Source organism: Cricetulus griseus, chromosome 5, assembly GCF_003668045.3.
Source record: "Cricetulus griseus strain 17A/GY chromosome 5, alternate assembly CriGri-PICRH-1.0, whole genome shotgun sequence".
NCBI lineage: Eukaryota > Metazoa > Chordata > Mammalia > Rodentia > Cricetidae > Cricetulus > Cricetulus griseus.
The window spans coordinates 101,071,208-101,089,419 of NC_048598.1; the positions used below are offsets into that span (position 1 = coordinate 101,071,208).

An 18,212-nucleotide genomic window follows, 5' to 3' on the forward strand; every position below is an offset into this window, starting at 1 on the left:
GTTTTTCGAGCATGGTTTCCCTGTGGCTTTGGAGGCTGTCCTGGAACTAGCTCTTGTAGACCAGGCTGGCCTTGAACTCACAGAGATCTGCCTGCCTCTGCCTCCCGAGTGCTGGGATTAAAGGGGTGTGCCACCACCGCTCACCTCTCTTTTTCTTTTAAGAAAGCCATTTCCCAAAAAAAAGTGTAAGCCTAGCACAGTGCTGTGCATGCTGCCTTGTATCTGGGCTACAGCTCTTCTCAGAGTCCTCAGCAGGGGTGTTCCTGCTGTGGACACCATGGGACTGTCTGGCTCTGGCTTCTGGGATTCTGTCCTGGAGGTTGCACTGCGACTCCTCACTGAGGTCCAGCCTGGTGTGACACACTGTACACATGAGCTCCTTATCTGGGTTAGCCCACTGTCATTAGCACAGTGGTGTGCTCCCCTGAAGTTCAGTCTATCGTGTAGCCTAGGCTGGCCTGGAACCCAGGATCCTCCTGCTTTGGCTTCCAAATGCTGGGCTGACAGGCCTGTGTACCCACAGCCAGCTCAGTTTAGTCTCTTAACTCAACTTGGTTAGAACCATGGGGACTGTGCAGTCTTCACACATAGTGCCATGGGGACTGTGTGGTCCTCACACCTGGGGCCATTAAGTGGGGGGGTCCCTTATGTCTTCTGTGGCTGCTCCAAGCTTTCCTAAATCCATGTATCCTCAGGTCTTACTGCTAGCTGGTAGCCCTGAGACTGCCTTTGCAGATTTTAGCTTTGCCCAAATCCTCACCTGTCCTGGGAATGTTGGTTATTGGTATTTACTTCTAGCATGTAGAAGGCCCCAGGACTGTCCCAAGCACAGGAATAAAAAAGGAAAGCCAGTGGCTGGATGGTGGTGGCGCACGCCTTTAATCCCAGCACCCGGGAGGCAGAGGCAGGCGGATCTCTGAGTTTGAGACCAGCCTGGTCTACAGAGTAAGTTCCAGGACAGCCAGGGCTTCACAGAGAAACCCTGTCAGATACCCCCACCCCAACCTGTTTCCACATTGCAGATTGTTTCTCTCTCTCTCTCTCTCTCTCTCTCTCTCTCTCTCTCTCTCTCTCTTTCCTTTTTTGGGGGAGGGTTGTTTGAGACAGGGTTTCTCTGTGGCTTTGGAGCCTGTCCTGGACCTCGCTCTGTAGACCGGATTAGCAGATTGGCCTCTCACAGAGATCCACCTGCCTCTGCCTCCCAAACTCTGGGCTTAAAGGCATGCGCCACCACCACCTGGCTAAAGAAATTTTCCTTCCTCCATTCTTCCCTCCCTCTCTCTTTTTTGAGACAGGGTTTCTCTGTGTAGCCCTGGCTGTTTTGTAACTCTTTGTAGACCAGGCTGGTCTCAAACTCACAGAGATCCCCTGCTTCTATGTACCCTCCTCCCCCATGTGCATGCCACAGTGTGTATGTAGATGTCAGAAGACAGATTGGGGTTGTTTCTCTCCTTTCACTCTTGTGCTCCAAGGCAGAATGTGGTGTCCCCAGAGCAGTGGTGTAATTTGGGTGTGTGCTCTGGCTTTACCTGAATCAGAAGCCATGTGAGCTGGAGTGGCTGTAGGTGGGGATGGGAGGTACACACCTTTTCTCCTAATATATGGAAGGCAGAGGTGGTCGATCTCTTGACTTTAAGGTCAGCCTGGTCTAGTTTCAGGCAGACCAGGACTGCTGTACAAGGGGCTGGGTTAATAGTATTCATCTGGTTGTAGCATTGGAGAGCCCAAGGCAGCAGGCCTGCCATGATAAGTTGAAGGCCATCCTGGACTACATAGTGAGACTGTCTGAAGAACTGCAAAGCTATGGGAAGGGATGTGTGGTAGCTGGCTTGTTGGGGAATAGGCCACCAAAAGTCATTGACACCTCCTCCTTGACAGCAGAAAGGACCCAGGAGCGACAGCAGCAAATCCAACAAGATCTTTGTGGGGGGCATTCCCCACAACTGCGGCGAGACGGAGCTCAGGGAGTACTTCAAGAAGTTCGGAGTGGTGAGCTCTTTGCGCCTCTGTGGCCATTCCTGGGCCCACCCCCTGCCATGCCCTCACACCTGCTTCCCACCAGTGTACGCTGGGCTTTGGTGAGGGCAGGCCAGTGGACAGTGAGGAGCCCGCCTTTGGGAGTGCAGGCCAGTGGACAGTGAGGAGCCCGCCTTTGGGAGTGCAGGCCAGTGGACAGTGAGGAGCTAGCCATGGCTGGGAGGCATGCTGCCTTATGGTGGCCAGGCAGCTGGCCCTAGTGAGACCAGGTCCCCTGAACCCTGTGCTGCCTGGACATCTGGGCTTATGCCCACATAGGGTTCTGCTGTGGGAGTCACTGAGATGTTTATACTATCTGACCTGAAACTCCCAGAGACTAGAGCTCCTTGTGTGGCTTTTTCTCTGGAACAGACTATAGCCCTTTGCTCACTGTGGATTTTTGAGCTGCTGTGTGGGGCAAACAAGACAGGAGTGGCCTGAACTGCTAGGCATTGCACTGGAATGTGATCAGGCTTGACAGCGTCCTGGTGACCCTGAGGATGCTCACTATTCTGGGGTGGTGTGTGTCCATCAGGCACGGCAGAGCACAGGTCCAGGGAAGACTGCCTGGCATCTTCCAGACCTCATCCTTCCTGGGATATGCAGCCAGGATCACAGTTGCCTCTGGTGCCCTGGGACCTCCTGGAACTGGGGCTGAGTGGCTTTGTGGTGCCTACCTCATCCGCCCTTTGTCCACAGGTCACCGAGGTGGTCATGATCTATGATGCAGAGAAGCAGCGGCCTCGAGGTAAGGACTGAACCCGTTCATCCTGACCCATGCCCTCCCCTCAGATGGCAAACTATCTCGCCCTAGACAGGCCAGGGTTGGATGCTGCACAGCCAGTGCCATTGGGCCACATGCCAAGACACAGACTCCATGCCTCCCACTTATGTCATGCATTGTCCCATCTCCCTGTGGGATGTTTTAGCCACCTCTCATGAGCATCAGTACATCTTCTGTTTGTAAAGGTTTTCAGAGCACAGGCTTGTCAGCATCACTTGAGCTGCCCGGGTCTGTGGGAGACCACTGCCTGGCTGCAGCCACGCCCTGGACTCATTCCCCTTGCTGCCTGCACTCACTCCACGCTGGTCAGGGAGCAGGTAGCACCCTCGCTCTCCAACCTTTTGTTTTGGTGGCTTTTGTCACTCACATGTTTGGTTCAGTGTCCACTTTGGGCCATAGTGCTCCACACTGCAGGGCCTTCACTCACACTGTATGTCCCTCGGCCCTCACAGCCTTCATCCACACGTCACCCCTCAGCAAAGGCCCTTCACAGGTGCCCGTGCTGCGCCACCACTCAGGAGCATAGTTTGCCATTTGAGCCTCCTCCACTCGTCCAGGACGCACTGCTCACTCGTGTGGTTTAGCTGTTAAGTCTTAGTCTTAATTTATGGTAGACATACATGCTTAATGACGTACGTAGTGTCATAGAATACGGTACCGTTAAGTAAGCTGTCTCCTCTCTCTGTGATTGTCTGTGATTAACGATGTCTCTCTAGATCTCTCTCCAGGTGCTAAGTTAAGTCACACAGGTACAGGCCCGCCCGCAGTCAGAGGACGGAGCGGCTTTGCTCCCGTGGGGTGTAAACGAAGTTTCAGTGTGTTTGTCCCGCTGCTGCCTCTGACACAGCGTTGTAGACAGCCTGTCCCGGCTCCTCCCCCACGACCCACGGCCTCTTGCACTGTGCCTGGACCCAGCCAGCCCGGTGGCTTCAGACACTCCCGCCCGCCGTTTGAGAGAATGTCAACTTTTCACATGTCTTCATCACTATGTTGTGTTCCAAATGCCGCCTCTGACTTTGCGAAGCCTCGGTGTGCGGGACTCTGAGGGCAGCTTCCTAGGTGCTCCCACCCACGGCTGGCACAGCTGCCGCCGTCCTCCTGCCGCCCTCACCTGGCCCAGCCAGACCCAGCTAGTGTTGTTGGCCTGTGCTGGAGGGGCAGCAGGAGCTGGGCCAAGAGCTTTGGGGCTGGCATGTGGGCCTGTGTCCCCTGGGGGCTTGGAAGTGTCCCAGTGGGTGGCAGATAGCAGTGGTTGGGTCAGCAGGGCCCCTACAGCACCTCTTGTCTTCTTGGCTTTGCTGGCTCCTCAAGGGTCTTGGTGGGTCTCAGTGTTCCTTCTCCTTCCAGCTCTGTGTCTGCTGACTTCAGATAGCAGGCCATCTTGTCCCTGCAGACCTCTTGGTCCCCAGGCATCCTGTCTGCAGTCCCCTTTACTTTCCTGTCCTCTTACTGGTCTCGTCTCTTCAGCCTCCAGCTCCCCTCGACTTCACCTTTAATGTTCCATCTGGCTTCTCGTGCCCTGACACCATCTGCATAGGACAGCAAGAGCCCCTGCCCTCCTCTCCCGTCTCAGCTCTGGTCCCTCAACCGCCTTTTCTTCCCGCTTCCATCTCTTCCTCCCACATCCTCATAGGGTTACTTTCCTGACTCAGCTGCAGTATCACACACATCACCTGTGCCCCTTCCCACTCCCTGTCAGTACCCAGAGGACCCTGGCCACTTTCCTTTCTGCTCTCCTGTGAAGTTCTCTCGGAGCCCTTGGCACTTCTGTCTTGAGCCTCCTTCACCCTTTGTTCCCTGAGGTCTCTGGGCCTGAGCGCTGCAGGAGATGCTAGCGCCAAAGGCCCTGTCCTTCCTGCCCTTAGCCGGGTGGCCGCGCTTACCCCAGACCAACCAAACTTCGTTTATACTGCCACTTTCTTGTGTTTGGGAAATGCTAAATTTTTTTTCCTTTGAAATTTTTTTCTTTTTCTTTTTTCTTTTTTCCTTTTTTTTCTTTTTTTTTTTTCTTTTTGTTTTTAAATGACACCATGCCTCTTGCTGTTGCTGCTGACAGCAGAATTTGACCTGCTGGAACCCGTTGTGGCCTGTATCTTTGTGTATTACCTGTATTTACCTATATCGTATGTGCATAGAGGAGTAGGACTGTTAGATATAGGACTCCTCGGCTTAGCCAACAGTGTTGGGTAAGCCTGGTGAGGCACGATAGGAACTGCACTCGGTACCGCCTAGAACAGCGGGGGCTGCTGTGAGCACTAGCTGCGAAGCCAATTGCAAACCCCGGGGGAGAAGCTGGGTTTCAGAAAAGCCAGAGCACACCACATGCCCTCCCCCCCCACTGCCTCCCAGGCACCCTGAATCCCCGTGGCCACACTCAGCCCGGAGAAGTGTAAATGTCACTCATTGTCCCCAGCCCCTTGTGGGCCATGGCCCCTCTGCACACAGGCTTTGTCTGAAACCCAGCTCGACCCCGTGGCCGCCCTGATACTGTTCATCATCCTGTTTTGTGTCACACGCCCTGCTACCTTGATTCACTCTTCGTCGTTGGCTAGGTTTTGGATTTATTACTTTCGAGGACGAACAATCAGTGGACCAGGCTGTCAACATGCATTTTCACGACATCATGGGCAAAAAAGTGTGTAGTTGTAGTTTTATTTTCCCTTAAGACCAAGCCAAGTCTTAGGCAATGAGGGTTTCACTGGAAAGTGGGGGCTCCCCAGCAGGACATCTGTGGGGCACTGCCCCTGGACAGGGTGTGGCGGGGGGATGGGGATAGCAGAGAGGACGGGTGGGGCCCTGGGAGGTGGGTGGCCTTCAGTGAGACCCTAGTGTTGCCTCAGGCTTGGTTTCCATGACCACTCCTTCAGATGTGGCCCAGCCCCTTGTGTAACAGTGACCTTAATGTGATGAGCAGGAGCCTCCACACACCGAGGTCCAGCTCCAAACTGAGCGCAACGAAACATCCTGAAGGATTGGTTTTCTATCGGGTCACTTACTGTGAAACTCCGGGACCAGCCACATGCTCTGATAGCACTTAACCACGTGCAGTCAAGTGACCTTTGGTGTTCCGTCTTCATACTGTGTTGCTGCCAGAGTGGGCAGGGCGGGTCCAGGGCCTCCTGAGATCCCAGGCCTCAGATCTCTAGAGCTGCATGTGGAGGGTTCCCACTCACTTGCCACTCCTGTGGCTGCCTGTCCTGGACCCATGTACAGAGAGAGACGGGCATCTCTTTCTCTGGGATGTGCAGTGCCCAGGCTGTGGCCTACAGGCTTTGTTCATCCCGGACAGACCCCAGTGAGATGGGGCAGCCTTGTTCTGACACCCCTGCAGCCTCAGCTTAAGCCAGCATGCAGACTGGAGGAGCACAGAGGCTGCCAGCAGCAGTTCAGAGGACTGACTGTGTGTCAAAGGTCCCGTGACAGTTACAGTTTAGAGAAAGCTCAGAAAGGGCTCTGCAGTGCTGCCCTCTCCCCAGGTCCCCTCCCTTACAGACCCCAGCCTGCCCATTGCTGACCTTTACTGGTCACTGCAGCCCGTGGGGCACTTCAGGTGTCTGGAGCTAGGCCTGCATGGTGTTTAAACCCCAGACTGAGAAACCACAGCCCAAGTTCCTCCAGTCTTGGATACATGGTGCCCTGTAAACAGGATAAGTCCCCAGGGGCTGCAAGGGCTCATTAACTCTGAGCTCTCATCCTGCTTTCACACTGCCCCAGCTTACAGCATCTGCCCACCAAGTTCCACCACCAGGACTGCCCTGGGGTGCTGGAGAGGATGGGGGTGGGACTGTGCTGGGTGCTACTTCCTGCCCTTGAGCCCTACCAGAGCCTGTGTTCTGGGCCTAATCCTGGTGACAGGCAGCTTGGGCAGGGCTGCTGAGTCGTCAGTGTGCCCTCAGAAGAGAGTGAGGTCCCTTGCAATCCTGGCTAAGTAGGTCAGACACCAGCTTGTGTTAGGGTCCCTGTCTGCTGTCCCCTGCTGAGCCAGGACTAGGCTGCTGCCAAACACAGTATGAAGGTTGCTTACTGATCCCAACGTCCATTTTATTGCATGTTTGTTGACTTTTTGTTAGCTGTACTGTAAGGCTCTCACATCCATCCCCTCTGACATCCCTGAGTTAACTGAGACTCTTTAAGCCTTAGCCTGGGGAAGGTAAGTCTTTATCTTCCACTAGACATTTTAAATAATTGAGTCAAAGCCAGCGTGTTTCTCAGGTATGCAGGGGGGTGGCGGGTGGACAGAGACTGCCTCCTGTAAGCGGGATACCTCTCAGTGTCCCATCTTGGCTGTCTCCTGAGGGCTCTTGGTCTCCTGCTGCTTGTAGTGGGGGGCACAGGGCATCTTGCAGATGCATCTGCTGTACCTGAGAAACATTTTTTATACAAAGAAATTAAAGAGCAAACTTTTTTCTTTTTCTTTTTTCCTTTTTTTCTTTTCTTTTTTTTCTTTTCTTTTTTTTTTTTTTTTTAAGAAACCTACTGGCCTAAGTAAGCTTTATATTAAGTACTCACTTTAAGTCGTAAGGCGTTAAGTGTAGTCGTAAGTCACCATGGGTGTCTGAAGGGCAGGGGTACTACCGTGGCTGTGCCCTAAAGTGCACTTGGTTTGTTTAGGTGGAGGTTAAACGGGCTGAACCTCGGGACAGCAAAAACCAAGCACCAGGACAGGCAGGAGCCAGCCAGTGGGGCAGCCGCGTGGCACCCAGTGCAGCCAACGGCTGGGCAGGCCAGCCCCCGCCCACATGGCAGCAAGGATATGGCCCACAAGGTAAGGCTGGGACTTCACTGAAGCACAGGCCTGGTTTTGTCTCTTGTAGGGTGTCCTGGAGGTGGTGGCTACCTCCCTGTGCCCCAGTGCTGGGGCTAGCACCGTGGTGGAATTAGCTGCCCAGGAGCCCAGGCTGCAGGATGGCTCAAGGGCTGCTGAGGTGGTTCTTGAGTTGTCCTTTGAGGACTATGTGATGTCATTCTGGCCAAGTGTGTCACCTCTGTCCAGTTCCTAGTTAGCAACAATAAAAACAGGAGCTTGGCAGTGGCTTCCTAGGGGACCCGAAAACCAAGCACAGAGGCCCCTCCTATTTCCTAGAATCCCCTGTTTGACCTAGGTAGAACATGGGGCTTTTCCCACTCAGTCCTGGAGATGAGCTCAGATCACAGGCTAAGTTGATGCTTAACCGCTGACACTATAGCCAGCAGACCAGTTTCCTTCTTGAACTTTGCAGCCATCCTGCCTCAGTCTCAAAAGGGCCAGGAAAGCAGGCTCCTTGTCACCCTGTGTTCTCTCTCCTGAGTGCCCTGCAGGTGGCTCCACCCCCTCCACTGGTAATTGTGTACAGCCTCCCAGTGCCTGGCCACACAGTGCCTGTTGGCAATGGTGCGGAGAGGGCTTCATTCAGGAGGCTTTAGCTGGTTCTAACTGGTGCTGCATCTGCAAGGATTGGATCGCTGTGTCTGGGTGCTGAACACCAAGGGACCCTGTCTATGGTATTTTCCTCGTCTGGCTCACAGTTTGAGGGCACAGGCAATCCTGGCAGAGCAGGCACAGCAGTGGGCAGTTATTTGACCTATGCTGTAAGCAGCAGAGAGCCCTAAACCTGGTGCTTGGCCCCTTCTCCTTTTTTACTGGGTCAGGACCCCAGCCATGGATGGCCCTTCCCTCCCCAGTTGGACCTCTTGAGAAATGTGTGCACATGCTGGGGAGTTTCTGGGCAACAGCAAGAGAAGTCACGTCAGCAGACTAACTGGCACCTTCTCTTCTGTCTTCTAGGAATGTGGGTGCCAGCAGGACAGGCCATTGGTGAGTCAAGTGTGAGGGGGTCAGGTACACACTATAGGCCTGTCATGCTGTGGGCACTGGCTACTGGTGTTGGGAGGAGACCATGGATTTGAACTGGATCTGGGCTGCCCACCTCACCCACTCTTTGTTGCAGGTGGCTACGGCCCACCCCCTGCAGGCAGAGGAGCCCCGCCCCCACCCCCGCCCTTCACATCCTACATTGTATCTACACCACCTGGAGGCTTCCCCCCACCGCAGGGCTTCCCACAGGGCTATGGTGCCCCACCACAATTCAGTGAGTGCTACCCCAGCAAGCATGCCAGCTGTCACCCCACCTGCTGGGCCAGGAGTGGCCGTGCTCTGTACTTATCCCCCAGTGCTGGCTGAGTTCATGGCGGGGGTCTTGGATTATGGGGCCTGTGCTGTATGCAGGTTTGGGTCAGTGGTATCTAGGGAGCCAGGCAGTTGGTCAGTGTGTGGAAGAATTATGGGAAGGAGCCGACCAGGACACCTGCCCGGTGTTCCCAAGGAGCACTCCCTAATGGGGCCTGCAGCGCACGCTACCCAAGGCAGAACATTTGGCCTCGGGCCAGCTCTCTTTTGTCCAGCTGGGCCTGGACCTCATAGAGAGCTAGTTCGGGTGACTTACCTTCTAACAGTCTGGTGGTGTGATTGGCTTTTTTCTTCTGGTGCTGGGGTGGAAACTAGGGCCTCTTAGAGCCAGCAAGCATTCAGCAAGGAGCTGCACCCTGCCTCTGGTGGTGGCTAGCTGTAGCCTCTGAAGTTTTGACCTGGCATTCTTTGCTGCATGCATTACAGCCTGGTGCTCTAGTCTAGTTCCACTCTGAATAGCACGTCTGGGGGGCTGATACCCGTCCTGCTGAGGTGCCTGGTAGAATGTCCTGGTGACCCACGCTCATTCCTGCAGCTGGTACTAACAGTTTGAGCCTTTCTCTCCTATCCCTACAGGTTTTGGCTATGGGCCCCCGCCTCCACCTCCTGATCAATTCGCCCCTCCAGGGGTTCCTCCTCCACCTGCCACCCCAGGGGCTGCCCCACTGGCCTTCCCGCCACCTCCGTCTCAGGCTGCCCCTGACATGAGCAAACCCCCAACAGCCCAGCCGGATTTCCCCTATGGTCAGTATGGTAAGTGGTTGTGGCCAGCTGCTCCCAGGATGAGCAGGAGAGGTCACCAGGCTGGATTCTGGGGTGCTGTGTTCCATTTTATGTTCCCGTGCTCTGAGAGACTCCCTCTTTGGTGTAACCATAGGCTAGGAAAAGTAGTCTGTGGTGTGTGGACAGAGTTAGGGTGGGATCATGCGATTGCCATGTGTGCCGGCTGCTGGGAGAATCTGTCTGCTAATTAATGCCTTGGTGGAGCCCAGTGCCAAGGCCAGCCTTGGTCCGGTGGGATGAGTGGCCATGCTCTGCACTGTCAGTTTCTTGTGGCCCTGTGGCCTTCTGGTTGTCGGGCTGCTGTGGAAGGAACCCTGATCTGACCCTACTTGAGCCCGGCTCACCAGGCTTCTGTACTTACTGTACACAGTAGTGGGCTTCTGCCCTGGGTTCAAATCCACACTCTTACATATGCTAGGCATGAATCCCTCCCAGAGAGAGCCTCAGCCTTAGCGTGCATACGTGAACCATGGCATGTGTGGACAGCATGGGTACGTGTAGCTGGTTCTGTGGTGTCCATCATGCTTGGCAGCAAGCACCTCACCACCAGGCCACCCCACCCCCTGCCCTGCCCCCCTCCTCCACCCCATAGTTCAAGGTTGGCCTTGAACTCAGAATTAGTTCCTTCTGCTTCAGCTTCCCAAAGGGCTTTGAGTTCTGTGTCTCACCACACCCAGGTTTGTTTTTTGTTGGTGGTGGTTTGGTGTTTTTGTTTACTTTTTGAGACAGGGTCTCAACTGTGTACCCTGACTGGCTTTGAACTCAGAGACATCTACCTGCCTTCCAAGAGCTGGAACTGAAAGTGTGTACCTCTGTGCCTGTTTTTTGTTTGTTTGTATTTTTGAGTTTTTTGAGACAGGGTTTCTCTGTGGCTTTGGAGGCTGTCCTGGAACTAGCTCTTGTAGACCAGGCTGGTCTCGAACTCACAGAGATCCGCCTGCCTCTGCCTCCCTAGTGCTGGGATTTAAAGGCATGCACCACCAACGTCCGGCTTAAGTCATTTTTTTAAAGAAAAATTTCAACTGGGCGGTGGTGGTGCACGCCTTTAATCCCAGCACTCGGGAGGCATGCGGATCTCTGTAGTTTGATCTCTGTGAGCCTGGTCTACAAGAGCGAGTTCCAGGAGAGCCTCCAAAGTCACAGAGAAACCTCGTCTTGAAAAAACAAAAAAATTATTTAATGTATACGTGGGTGAGGTTTGGTGTTTTTTGTTTGGTTGGTTGAATTTATATGTGCCACATGCATGCAAGAGCCCTCTGAGGCCAGAAGGAAGCATCATATCTTCTGAAAACTGGAATTAGAGGCGGTGTGAACTGCCGGGTGGGTGCTGGGAACTGAACCCACCTGGATCCTCTGAGAGAACAGCCGAGCTCTTGTTGATGGATTGACTTCTCCAGCCCCTTTCATACGTGACTATAATGTTCTTGGATCATGTTCACACAGCCTGGTCACCTGAAGTGGATATTTGAACACTGCAAAACCCTGGTGTATGTGGCCATAGGCTGTCTACATGCCTGGCGTAGTGCTCTGAGCCAGGTCACCCTTGGGTAGTTGCCCATTCCCCAGGTCTGGGTACATGTGAGTCCTAGTCTTCAGGCTGCTATTACTTGCTTGTTGTGGTTAGGCGTGGCCTTCCACCTATTTCCCTTTGCTCTGGGCATCCAACTGCAACTATCCACAAGCCAGAGCCAGGAGAGCCTGAGGCCACATGCGCTGTGCACGGTGACTTGGCACACTGGCTAGCCAGTCAGGAAATGGTGTCATCCCCTTCATGAAGCTTCTCCTGTGACAAAGATTGGAAGCATCTTGTTGAGAGACGAGGGCTTGGCTGAGAGGGTTATTGGGAAGTTAGACTGGATTCCCAGACTGTGCTGTCCTGTTTCTGACACAGGCAGCTCGGGTTGTTTCCACACTATGGGACTGAGCATCCCAGTTCCAGCTTCATGTATGGGTTGCATTGGGATTGGATAAGCTACCTGTAGACCCCAGACCTGAACACCCAGCCCCTCTCCTTGGGACAGAGTCAGGCAGGGATGCTCTGGAAGAAGCATGGGGTGGTCCCTTGTCCCCTGACCCTGAGCTAAGCAGCCTCTCTCCCAGCAGGTTACGGGCAGGACTTGAGCGGCTTCGGCCAGGGCTTCTCAGACCCCAGCCAGCAGCCTCCCTCCTACGGGGGCCCTTCAGTGCCAGGCTCGGGGGGTCCCCCCGCTGGTGGCAGCGGCTTCGGACGCGGGCAGAACCACAACGTGCAGGGCTTCCATCCCTACCGGCGCTAGCCAGGGGGATGGCGCCAGGGCAGGATTCGGGACTGGTGAACTCGTGACAATCACACACTTGGGACAAAATAAACGACCACTCGACCTGGGGGAGGGGGGGCAGTGGAGGCCACGTCTGGACTGAGGTTTTAAATATATTTCTTTTCTCTGACCCATCAGCACAATAAAAACACGTCACTGGTTCAACAACAGGGTTTAAAAAACGCCTTCAGCTTTAATTCAGAATTTCAGGTTTCTTTTTATTCTTTTTTTCCTTTTTTCTTTTTTTTCCTTTTTTGAGATTATTTTCCTGAGCCTTTTGTTTTACCGTATATTGTAAACTTTTATGTTAAAAAAGAAATATACATTTACAAATTGTGAGATTTTTAAGAGAAATTTTCTACGATGTATACTGGCTTATTTTTTAATTTAAAGCAGGGTTCGTGTGCTGGAAGCGGGGCCCTTGCTCCCGCCGGCGCAGGCTGGGGCACAGGTGGAGACTACTGCGTGCATTTGGTTTTTTGTTCATTCCTTGCTTTGAGCGGCTTGTGTGGCTGTGGGTGCCACAGGGCCCCTGGCCCGGGTGGCAATGCTGACGTCACAGGTGGCCTGGGCCCCACACAGGTGGCAGGCCAGGCCTTGCTGGAGGCTCCTCAGCAAGGCTCAGGTTCCCATTGACCAGTTTGACCCGGTTTGAATAAAGCAGCGTGTTTGGATCAGAACCTGACTGGTGTCTGCTGTGTCTGTCTCTCTGGCTTGTTTCCCTCTGTCACTCCTTGTGTGCTTTGGAGGGTCCATGGGTTCCAGTCGATAGGATTTGTCCCATTAAAGGGAAGTGGGATGGGCCTGAGCCCCCCAAATGCAGGAGACAGGGCTGGCCACATAAGAGTCCCATCTTTGGCTTTGAAGTGACATGCACCACTTGGGTATCTAGTACTTTGCATTTAGGGGCATATACCTCTGTGTGCACGTAGAGGTCGAAGGGTCTGTCAGAGCTTGCTTTGCTTTGTTCTTCCGGCCTGTGAGCCGTGTCCTCTGAACCTTCTTAGTGGCCCAAAGTGTCCTGTGTATAGTCGTCAGTCTGCCGGTCTGCACCACATACACACAGTGCAGTTCTCACAGAGGCCTGGGACTGGAGTTAAGCAGCGGCTGAGAGCAAACATACAGGTTCTGGGAATTAAACTCTGGTCTCCTGGTGCAGCTGGTGCTCTTACCTGCTGGGCCATCTCTCCATACCTTAAATACACATTTAAAAGGCATGAAGGCTCACATCTTTAATCCCAGCACTTGGAAGGCAGAAGTAGACAGATTTCTGAGTTCAAAGCCAACCTGGTCTACCCTGTCTGAAAGGAAATAGGTAAGGTTCACCGGTTAAGGGTGCTTGTTTGTCCTGAACAGGGACTCCGTTTCAATTCCCAGTGCCCACATAGGTACCTTCTGTAACTCTAGCACCAGGGAATCTGGTGCCCCTTTCTGACCCTTGTGAGTACCACAGGCAGGTGGTGCAAAAATTTTAATCCCAGAGGCAGGCAGATTCAAGACCAGCCTGGTTTACAGAGTGAGTTCCAGGACAACCAGGGCTACACAGAGAAACGCTGTCTCAAAAAAACACAAAAATCTGTGTCTGTGGTTCAGTTAGTAAAGCACTTTCCATCGCGAGTTCAGGGTCATCCTTGGCTACATAAGGAGTTCAAACCTGCCTGGGCTACATATGACCCTGTCCAAAAAACAAGACCCAAAATATTGCCTTTTGGTACCTGGCTGAGAAAGCAAGTGAGGAACATTAGCCACAGTTTAGGTCAGGGCCAGTAGTGCAAACTGCTCTGAACACCTGCATACAGCTGGAAGTGGCACCTGTAGTAGCTAAATGGGCCATGCCTGAAGAAGGTTCCCACTGACCAAGCAAAAAGCTAACCAGCTGTTGGCGTTGGCTCTAGAAGTAACAGACAAGTGAACTCCAAGGTCAGCCTGGCCTTCATAGTCTCCAGGGGGCCACTCTATGTATAGAGACCCTGCCACCCCCCCAAAATGCTGAGGAGGGCAGCTGGAGAAGCTCAACAAGTGTCTTAATTGAGCTCCAAGAGATGGAATGCACTAACCCTACAAATACATATTAAGTCTCTGGAAAAGACCATGTGTCAAAATAGTCGGGGGTGGGGTGTAGGTCCACATGCAGGGATTCCATGGTAGCTACCTCATGATACTTCTTATGGCAGAGCCTTTGTCATTACTGTCATTGTACCCGGGCTGGCTGGCATCTCCCACCCCTGCTGTTCTGTACATAGGCAGGTGTTTTTTGTTCTTGTTTACTGCAGTTAATGGCTCCTTTTATGTTAAATTGTAGATTCTCTTCTCTTTTTGGGGGGCGGGGGTGAGAGACGTTCAAGACCTGGTTTCCCTATATAGCCCTGGCTGTGCTGGAACTCGCCCAGGCTGGCCTCGAACTCACAGGAATCTGCCTGCCTCTGCCTCCTGAGTGCTGCCAGAGCTCACTGGTTTTGATAATCTTGCTAGCCAGCTTGCTCTGAGGATTCTGCATCTCCACCTCCCCAGGTGGAGTTACAGGCAGCCTTCAAGCCCACTTTGAACGTTGCCTTAGCAAGGGCCCTGACAACTATGGCATCTACCCACTGTCTCACCATGTAACCCTGCCTGGCCTTGAACTCAGAGATCCTCCTGCATTTGCCTAATAGGTGTGTGCCTCCATTCCCTATTTGTTTTATTTTGTTTTAAGACAGGGTTTCATAGGTGGGACAGTGATGGCATATGCCTTTAATTCCAGCACTTAGGCACACGGAGAAAACCTGTCTTGAAATGAAAATTTCAGGTGCATTTTATGCATGTGTGTTTTGTTTGCTTCCTGGTGCTGGAGATGGACATCTGATGCCCTGGGATTGGGATGTATGTATGTATGTATGTATATTTTAAAGACTTTGTTACACATACATTGTTCTGCCTGCATGCCAGAAGAGGGCACCAGATCTCATTATAGATGGTTTTGAGCCACCATGTGGTTTCTGGGAATTGAACTCAGGACCTCTGGAAGAACAGGAAGTGCTCTTAACCTCTGAGCCATCTCTCCAGCTCCAAGGGAGTGATATATAATTGTGAGCTGCTATGTGGGTACTAAGAATTGAACCCCAGTCTTCTGGAAGAGCAGCCATTTTTTTGTGTTTTGGTTTGGTTTGGTTTTTTTTTTTTTTTGGTTTTTCGAGACCGGGTTTCTCTGTGTAGCTTTGGAGCCTATCCTGGTACTCGCTCTGTAGATCAGGCTGGCCTTGAACTCACAGAGATCCGCCTGCCTCTGCCTCCCGAGTGCTGGGATTAAAGGCGTGTGCCACCAACGCCCGGCCGACAGTTTGTTTTTTAAATTTCATGAATATTTTCACTGCACATATGTCTGTATGACAGTGTCAGATCTCGAACTAGAGTTACAGGCAATTGTGAGCTGCCATGTGGGTGCTGGGAATTGAACCTGGATACCTTGGAAGAACAGCCAGTGCTCTTAACCATTGAGCAACTTCTCTCAGTCCTGTCCTCTGTGCCCCCCAGGCTGCCTTCAAACCCCTGCGCCACAGAGCCTCCTGCTTCTGCTTCCCCAGTATGTGCGACAAACGGTGTTAGTCACCTCTGGAGCTAGTTCCCTTATTCTTCTAACAATCCCAGCCATGCACTAAGCCAGGAGCTTACTTTGGATTTAAGTCTATTTAAGCTTTGGAGTTCTCAGGGAAGCCAGGACCCTGCCCCCTGCCTACCAAACTATGCCTACTTGCAAGTAGTAGGTGCTCAGTAAATGCTTGCTATCAGATAGGTGCACATGTCAGGAGTGTCCTCATCATCCCAGGAGGCTGATATAGGAGTATTCCTGAGTTTGAAGCCTGTCATCCTCCCCTCACCCCCCCAGAAGATAGGGTCTCAATGTAGTCCTGGTTGTCCTGGAGCTCAGTCTGTCTTCTGTATGCTGTCATTAAAGGCACATGCCATTATGCCTGACCAAGGGACATCCTTCAAGAAACCACACACACACACACACACACACACACACACACAGGCGCACACACACTTTGTAGCTGGGTGTGGCGGCACAAACCTCTTGTGCGGGCATTCTGGAAGTGGAGGCAGGAATATCAGAAATTAAAGGTCATTCTCAGCACATCCCAGGTTTGAAGACAGCCCATCTAAAACGGAAAACAAGTAGGCAGTGAGACGGCTCACCGTGTAAGGCAGTTTGCTACTAAGCCTATGACCTGAAGTCAGGCCCTGGGACCTGCATGGTGGAACGAGAGAAATCATTCTTCCAAGTTGTCCTCTGATCTGCCCACTTCTTTAAAACAGATTTATTTATAGTGTCCTACCTGCATGTGTGTCTGCATGCCAGCAGAGGACACCAGATCTCATTATAGATGGTTGTGAGCCGCCATGTGGGTGCTGGCAATTGAACTCAGGACCTCTGGAAGGCAGTGCTCTTAACCGCTGAGCCATCCCGACAGCCAGACCTGCACACTGCACACTTTTGAGGTGGCAGCCTCTCCACACTAGTGAAAACAAAAGCCGGGCGCACACCTTTAATCCCAGCACTCATGAGGCAGAGGCAGGCAGATGTCTGGGTTTAAGGCCAGCCTGGTCTGCAGAGTGAGCTCCAGGACAGCCAGGGCTGCACAGAGAAACCCTGTTTCGAAAAACCAAATTAAATACAAAGCCGAGTAGGGGGCAGGAGGATTGCTGTGAGTTCGAGGCCACCGGGACTCCTTGAGACTTTGTACATGTGGGAGACAGACAAACAGACCTAGAGAGAGAAAGCAGCGGCGACAGAGACAAGAGCTCTCCACCGAAACAGCCCCAGCAAAAGAAACGCACCTCCCGGGGCAGGCTGGCTGTGCTCTGCCCTCCGCCCAGCAGGGGGCAACGGCGAGTGATTGGAAAGCGGAAGCGCATTTCGGCTGGAGGCGCGGTCTTCCGGCCGAGCTCGTGATAACTGCGCAGACGCAGCCATCGCTTCCTTTTCCAAGAAGCCACCGAAATGGTGAGTGTGAGATTTGCGCGCTGTGCGCGCGATGCATCCGCCGCCATCCGCCCGGGCGCGGCGTCGCGGGGCTTGGGATCGCCGCTGCGGGCAGAGCCGTGTGCTCGCGGCCTCTGACCGCGGGTGGAGGGCGCGGGAGGGGCTGGGCGGCCGCGGGCCTCCCGTCGGCGTGCAGCCGCCAAGCCCTCCCCGGCTTCGGCCGCCCCGCTAACCCCGACTGGCACTCCCGCAGGCGGAAGTTGAGCAGAAGAAGAAGCGGACGTTCCGCAAGTTCACCTACCGCGGCGTGGACCTGGACCAGCTGCTGGACATGTCCTAGTAAGAGTGCCGGGGCTGACGGCGTGGGGTGGCCGGTCCGTGCCGGGGCTGACGGGGGTGTTGTGGCCGGTCCGTGCCGGGGCTGACGGGGGTCGGGTGGCGGGCCCTTGCCGGGGCTGACGGGGGTGGGGTGGCCCGTGCCGGGGCTGACGGGGACCCTCGTGTGTGTGATCCGGGGCGCCGCCGCCGCCTCACACGCGTTCTTGTTCGTTTTCGGGGTGTGCGTGGTGACTGTTAGCTGGGCTAACGTGGAGGCCGTGCTGCAGGCATGCTCCTCGCTGGGAGTGGAGGGAATGGGGTCCGGGGCCTCGGCCCCGATGAGGCAGCCTCCTGTCCGGCGGGGGCCCGGGGTCTCCATCTCCCGGGGCTTGAGCTTCCCTCGTGGTCTCCCCGTAGCGAGCAGCTGATGCAGCTGTACAGCGCCCGGCAGAGGCGACGGCTAAACCGCGGCCTGCGGCGGAAGCAGCACTCATTACTGAAGCGCCTGAGAAAGGCCAAGAAGGAGGCGCCGCCCATGGAGAAGCCCGAGGTGGTGAAGACCCACCTGAGGGACATGATCATCCTGCCAGAGATGGTGGGCAGCATGGTCGGTGTGTACAATGGGAAGACATTCAACCAGGTCGAGATAAAAGTAAGTGCGGGAATGGGCGGCGGGGCTGGGTTCCCCCTTTGAGCCGCTGCTCATACCCTGCTCTCCTCATCTAACCTACAGCCAGAGATGATCGGCCACTACCTGGGCGAGTTCTCAATCACCTACAAGCCGGTGAAGCATGGCCGGCCTGGCATCGGTGCCACCCACTCCTCCCGGTTCATCCCCCTCAAGTAACTGTGGCCAATAAAGACTGGTGTATAGTACCTGGATTCTGC

The 18,212-nt window shown here is 53.9% G+C and overlaps 2 protein-coding genes and 1 long non-coding RNA gene across 8 annotated transcripts in view; 2 read left to right on the forward strand and 1 right to left on the reverse strand.

The window, feature by feature from the left end:
- The window catches only part of Dazap1 (DAZ associated protein 1), a 27,774-nt gene extending 15,048 nt beyond the window's left edge, over positions 1–12,726 (forward strand). For 2 of the 6 annotated variants that reach the window (XM_027419378.2, XM_027419374.2), the window contains exons 5-12: positions 1,879–1,989; positions 2,716–2,764; positions 5,353–5,435; positions 7,412–7,565; positions 8,565–8,594; positions 8,728–8,868; positions 9,543–9,719; positions 11,850–12,726. In XM_027419378.2, the coding sequence (XP_027275179.1) occupies positions 1,879–1,989; positions 2,716–2,764; positions 5,353–5,435; positions 7,412–7,565; positions 8,565–8,594; positions 8,728–8,868; positions 9,543–9,719; positions 11,850–12,025 (921 nt within the window). In that variant the 3' untranslated portion in view covers positions 12,026–12,726. Of the gene's footprint in view, positions 1–1,876; positions 1,990–2,715; positions 2,765–5,352; positions 5,436–7,411; positions 7,566–8,564; positions 8,595–8,727; positions 8,869–9,542; positions 9,720–11,849 lie in introns of those variants that run through there. The other 4 variants (XM_027419375.2, XM_027419376.2, XM_027419377.2 and 1 more) reach the window with 4 other exon arrangements.
- On the reverse strand, positions 12,346–16,869 carry LOC103160343. Its single transcript, XR_003486152.2, has 3 exons — positions 16,360–16,869; positions 16,095–16,182; positions 12,346–13,153 (listed from the first exon to the last, which is right to left on the reverse strand). It is a non-coding gene; the product is annotated as an uncharacterized LOC103160343 (long non-coding RNA).
- A 17-nt stretch (positions 16,870–16,886) lies between these two features.
- On the forward strand, positions 16,887–18,200 carry Rps15 (ribosomal protein S15). The gene is made up of 4 exons (XM_027419382.2): positions 16,887–17,027; positions 17,260–17,345; positions 17,742–17,976; positions 18,058–18,200. Exons 1-4 carry the CDS (start codon positions 17,025–17,027, stop codon positions 18,169–18,171), a joined length of 438 nt encoding a protein of 145 aa, XP_027275183.1. The 5' UTR covers positions 16,887–17,024; the 3' UTR covers positions 18,172–18,200.
- Positions 18,201–18,212: the final 12 nt, after the last annotated feature.